At 35.4% G+C, this 5,499-nt stretch overlaps 1 protein-coding gene across 1 annotated transcript; it reads right to left on the bottom strand.

Moving 5' to 3' along the window:
- Nucleotides 1–58: 58 nt before the first annotated feature.
- LOC107098623 lies at nucleotides 59–2,385 on the bottom strand. Its single transcript, XM_015396396.1, has 5 exons — nucleotides 2,313–2,385; nucleotides 1,540–1,860; nucleotides 1,215–1,283; nucleotides 962–1,063; nucleotides 59–849 (listed from the first exon to the last, which is right to left on the bottom strand). The coding sequence occupies exons 1-5, from the start codon at nucleotides 2,383–2,385 to the stop codon at nucleotides 677–679; spliced, it is 738 nt and encodes a 245-aa protein (XP_015251882.1). The 3' UTR covers nucleotides 59–676.
- Between the last annotated feature and the right edge of the window lie 3,114 nt (nucleotides 2,386–5,499).

The raw sequence follows: 5,499 nt of genomic DNA, 5'->3' as shown, positions 1-5,499 counted from the left end.
TTTTTTACTTTTTAACACTAAATCCATTATATCACTGTGAACATATATAAGGCATGAATAATGATCCATTGATAATTCCTTGCTGACCAGACTTTTCATTTAACAATATTTGATAGGATAAAAGTCAGCATTTGAATTTTCTGATAAAAACCTGAATAAAAACCTGTAAAAATCAAAAACTGAATAATCTAGAACAAAATGCTATCTACTTAACTTACTTTGTTACCTTCTTTGCCCAAAAAAATACAATTTCATCTGTACTGTATGTGTCACAGACAGTTAAAAAGTTGACAGTTAAAAGTCATTTAGACTTTTGAAATAACTCTGAAGCTTTTACTTTGAAGATATTCTAAAACAGAAACGTACTTAAAGAAAATAATCATATGAATACTAATTATTTCCTTCCTAAATTAAATAGTGTTTCTATTTAAATTGTAGGCTGTGGTTATATGATTGTAAATTAAACTGTAGATTATTGTGGATTATTTTCTCCAGACAAAAATGATAGAAAGAAAGAGGATAATATCTCCTGAAAGTAGAGAGAGTAGAATTTTTTACAAATTGTTTACCGTCAACAAATACACACAGCATCTATGGTTTTACATATTCTCTGCATCTACTTCAATAGTGGCATTTTGACAGCCTTCTTAAACCACCATCTTTGAAATCTATCAAATCATTTCTCTTTACAAACTTGTGCATATTCACAATTATCTCGTGCTTCATCCGACAGCTCTAAAATTTCAACTCTGCAGTGATGCCCTTCTGCTTCTGTGTATCGCTCCATTTGCTCTATCAGCTGTACAACCCTGACATCAGCGTAGTTCACTTCCTGATAAGCTACTTCCACTGTAAAAAAGTGAGACACAAGCAGCAGTTAAATAACCTAGGTATATATATTAACAGCAAGATATTTTTTAAATGTAAACTTAAAAATATATATTGCAAAAAGTGAAATTACCCTTATTGTGTTTTTTCCCCAGGGCACAGATGACTGATATAGCTATAGCTAAAACAAGTAGAAGTCCTGCGAGTCCAGCAATCAGAACGATCAACAATTTAGCTTCAAAAGGAAACCCGTGGTTTTATGTAAAAGAGAGGAAGAGGATTTCAAAGCAATATTCTTCTGTTTTTTCAGTATATAAATGCAGTAATATTATTTAAAGCATAAATTAGCAATTTGGTTAAAAGTACTGTGTTTATTTTCGGCTCACCCACAATACCTTGTGAAGATGTTTCCTCTGGTTCAACAGAGCTGTCCTTAAATTGCTCCTCAAATGATACTGGTAGAAGACAAACATGTAAATGGGTATGTGAACAGAATCATCAATTATACACTTAAAAAAACATTCACTACTCTGTAACAAACTGAAAAGCTGGGTCGAGGGAAACATGCACCTGGAACATTTAATAACACTTAATTTACAGTAATGCACAGAAGATAAAAAGAAAAGACGTGTACTTGTTCTGTACATCATAAATTGAATGTTGTAATTCAAATGACAACATTAACTCAATTCAATAATGGAAACATTTTACCTCGAACAGACAACTGCAGAGTCCTTTGACCGCTGTTGACACCAGCTGAATTGAAGATTTCCAGAGTATAATTGCCACCATCTGTCCAGCTCAGGTTATTGATCCTGATTGTTCGTTTACTTAGGAATAAAACAGTCCTATTTTCCATTGTTTTACTTACAATCTTATTCTGTCTGCTATTATAAATCTGTTCTAAACCTTTTTTCCAGTTGTATATGGGTATATCTGAAGAGTTGCTCATAAGCTGGATAGACAGAGTTCCTCCTAGAACCCCATCACACCGAGCTCCATCCTGTCTGCCATCACAGTAAGTTTCCACTCCTGCAAAAGATATAATAGCAAAGGTTATTTTCTGGTATTCCTTCAGACATTCCTGTTTGTTTTTTTTCTATGCACATTTTCTTTTAGAAGCATAGCACGGTTAAATAGTATTTCTACATAAATACATCAGTTTTGTTTCTTTATCAATGAAAAAAATGAAAATTAACTACTGGTAATTATTTTCATTTAGAACTGGTTTCCTCAAATAAAGCAACACATTCTTTAAACTTTTATGGAGTGTGATTTAATACATTTCAAATTGAAATTCGATGAAGTTAAGATAAAGACTTAACTGCCAGTTTTGCACACACAAAAAAAAAGATGGCAATCATTTAGAATAGGTTTTCTCTACAGGCTTTAAACATAAATTATGACATACAGTAGCAGAAACAAAAAAATGTGCATTTTTTTTTTGCAATCTGCAAATTGTTATGAAATAAATGTCAGCTCACCTTGTGATTCACCAAGTAGCACCACCAACAATCCAAAAACTTCTATGACTTTAGAGCAGCTAATCAGCATCATTGTGTAACACTGCATATTTGAAATGTATCTGGATTTGATCAGTTTGAGAAAAAGAAGCTGCTGCATATAAAAAAAGGGAAGTGATAAAACTAACCAAAACCAGGACTTCTTTTTTTTTTTTACATTATCAGTAAGTAACACATCCATGTGATGTTTGATGACATTACATCTTAAACTTTCTTCACCACATAAAATGTGATAAGTAAACCAGATAGCAAGGAAACAGGTTTTCATTCTGGATAGTCTTTTCTTCCACTATGAAGGCATTTAGGTGTTTTACTTTTCTTGCAGAGCATAAAGTGATCACTTTGAAACTTTTTTAAAAATCCAACATGCATATATTTTGACCCACATATGTGTACTTTGATCCAACATACATGTTTTTGGACTGGAAGGAAAGCAAATTAGCAATAAAAGTTTCAGGCATGCACAGGATGAACATATAAGCTCTACACACAAAACTCAGTTTATCTGAAATCGAAATGGAAACTTTGTGGTGAGGCGGACTCATGTGAGTCGGTAAAACTGGTCAATTGAAGCTCACACCAAACTAACTTTATTTGAAGGAAAGGGAAGAAAAAAGGTATTAACAAACTATTGCAGTTTGTAAATTATACAGTATTCAAAACACTGCATGATAAAATGTGTCCTTTAAGCAGTGCCCCTTTTTGTGGTTTAGCTGCACAGCACCAGAGAGAGACCTGATCGTAGAACAGGGTAATGCCGGAAACTCTCTTCAGCAGAAACACACAGATCTGCTCATTGCTTAAATCACTAAAGGTCATGTTTGGGGACAGGCTGAAGGTTTTTACTGAAGCTAAGAATACTGATTAGGATCCTTAATAATTTTCCACTTCAATTTATTCAATAACTGTGAAGTATATTAAAACTCTTGGTGGGAACAAATCAACAGCTAAATGTATTGTTGCTTTCTGCATACCTTAAAATGGAGAAGGAAATCTTGCAGTTTTACACAAAATGGAAATCACATCTGACTTTTTGAAAAGACAATTAGGAGAAATATATTGATACAATTACTTGGTCTTTGGCGCTCAGACCTCGGCAGGGAGAACCTGAGAGAACCTGTCCATGATGAGCAAGCATGCAGCAACAGTGGAAAGGAAAAACTCCCCGTTGGATAGAAACCTCTGGCAGAACCAGGCTCAACATAGCGGTCTTCTGCCGGTGTGGTTGAGATAAGACAGGGAATGCAGTAAGCGTCCGGAAGGAATGACTCTCTGATGAAGCTTTAGCGACGATGGCTGAGGAGGGGCTGGAGTTTTAATACTGGCCTTCCGCCTAGACTCCATTTGAAAGAACAATCCTGGGCCCCCTCCCAAGTCTGTTATCTTGTCTGTACTAATTTTAAATGATACTTTAGAAAACCAGTCCTTACTTTTAATAAGTAATTTCTATAGTAACACTTAGAATTGCTAGTGCAACTATTGGAGACAAAGCAGGTAAAACCTGCACAACAATGTAAATTACATAATGATATGTATAAATTGAAAACAATGGGAATCTCTCTGAGACTTTTTCACACCTACTAGTGTATCCATCAAACTGGCTACATAAGGCTGTACTGTGGAAATAATAGAAAAAAGTTAAAGGCATAGTGGAGGGTGTTCTATTTCTGGGTGGAACGTCAAAATAATAGTCAATCATTCTGGTGGTATTTTTACATAAATCCTTCCTACATGCTCTTACCAGTGGTGAGTCTGACATAGTGGAAAAATTGCCAATATTATTTTGGACAGTATGAGCGATGCAAACAGCAACTTTTAAACAAAGTGTTAACGAGGAGAAATGGGCTTGTGCATGCACACGTTTAATAGGCGTTTAATAGGCGTTTAATAGGCATTAATAGTCGTTCTCTCTCATGAGCGGGTACAGGGTCGTGGATGTGCATTTCTTTTTTTTTTAAGTGGAGACGGCGGGTCTTTTCAAAAATTCACTTTATTCACTATACCATTAATCCTCTAACCCCGCGAATCAGATTGAATTAAGGATAGCACCAAGGGTAGTTTAGAGCTTTGATTTAAATATAGATTGTTTTTTCCTTTATTCGACTTAGGTCATCTTGCTGAAAAAAATCTAAGTTTAACACATTGCAGATGGAACATCCATCCATCCTTTTTCTGTTATGCTTATACTTGGTGGGGTCACAAGGGATGCTGATGTGTCTCTAGCTGTCAGTGGGTAAGAGGCGGGGTACACCCTGGACAGGTTGCCAGTCCATCGCAGGGCAACAAAGACAAACAATCTTTCACGCACACACTCACAACTAAGGAGAATTTAGAGAAACCAATTAGCCTAACAGTCATGTTTTTGGACAGTAACAGGAAGCCAGAGTACCCAGACCCCGGGCCAGGAATAGAACCAGGAACCTTCTTGCTGCAGGGTAGCAGTGCTGCCCACTGTTCCAATGAGCAGCCGGGATATATCAAAGTTAAATGTATAGTGAAACAAACACTGCCTCTTTATGAAAAAAGCTTATATCTTGTCTTGTTCAACCAGAAGTTCTAGGTCTATCATAAATGTAGGTTTTATTTGCAGAATACAAAACTTCAAGCTTGCCTGTATAACAAAACAAACAAAACACAATATGAAGGAATGTCTTGAAAAAATCTTTCAGATGTTCAACACTGTTAATTAAACAATTAAACAACAAAATAAACCAACCTAATCCTTTTGAAAGAGATGCACTCTCAACCAGAAAAAGTGATTTTTTTTAAAGGTTCAAAGTGACTGTTAAGTGTAATATGCAAAAATATTAACAGTATCAAAAAACAGTGTGGATTTAAAAAGTAAACAATTTTCTTTTTGTGTTAAAATGTGTGTTGGTGTTGGGTTTTAGTAAAATTGTAGCAGACATCCAGAGTGTAAAAGTGGCTATGTATTTGTCATGTAGGCTCTTTGTTCAAACCAAAAAAACCACAGAACCATGCTCACCTCCTCCATTATTTGCAGTACGTCATTTGGGGGAAGGTTGCTAACATTCGCCCACCTTGCTTTAAGCGTGACTATCTCTACCAACCAAATATATATATATATATATGTGTGTGTGTGTGTGTGTGTGTGTGTGTGTGTGTGTGTGTGTGTGTGTGTGTGTGT

The sequence above is a fragment of the Cyprinodon variegatus genome, unplaced genomic scaffold (assembly GCF_000732505.1).
Source record: "Cyprinodon variegatus isolate N-32 unplaced genomic scaffold, C_variegatus-1.0 Scaffold794, whole genome shotgun sequence".
Taxonomy (NCBI): Eukaryota; Metazoa; Chordata; class Actinopteri; order Cyprinodontiformes; family Cyprinodontidae; genus Cyprinodon; species Cyprinodon variegatus.
This window is presented reverse-complemented; position numbering and strand designations above follow the sequence as displayed.

Excerpts from the sequence above, each read along its gene's own strand:
- LOC107098623 (XM_015396396.1), bottom strand. The coding sequence starts at position 2,385 with ATGATGCTGATTAGCTGCTCTAAAGTCATAGAAGTTTTTGGATTGTTG. Across the intron at positions 1,064-1,214 it reads ATCTTCACAAGGTATTGTGG|CTAAATTGTTGATCGTTCTG; the intron begins GTGAGCCGAAAA and ends TTCCTTTTGAAG. Across the intron at positions 850-961 it reads GGGGAAAAAACACAATAAGG|TGGAAGTAGCTTATCAGGAA; the intron begins GTAATTTCACTT and ends ACTTTTTTACAG.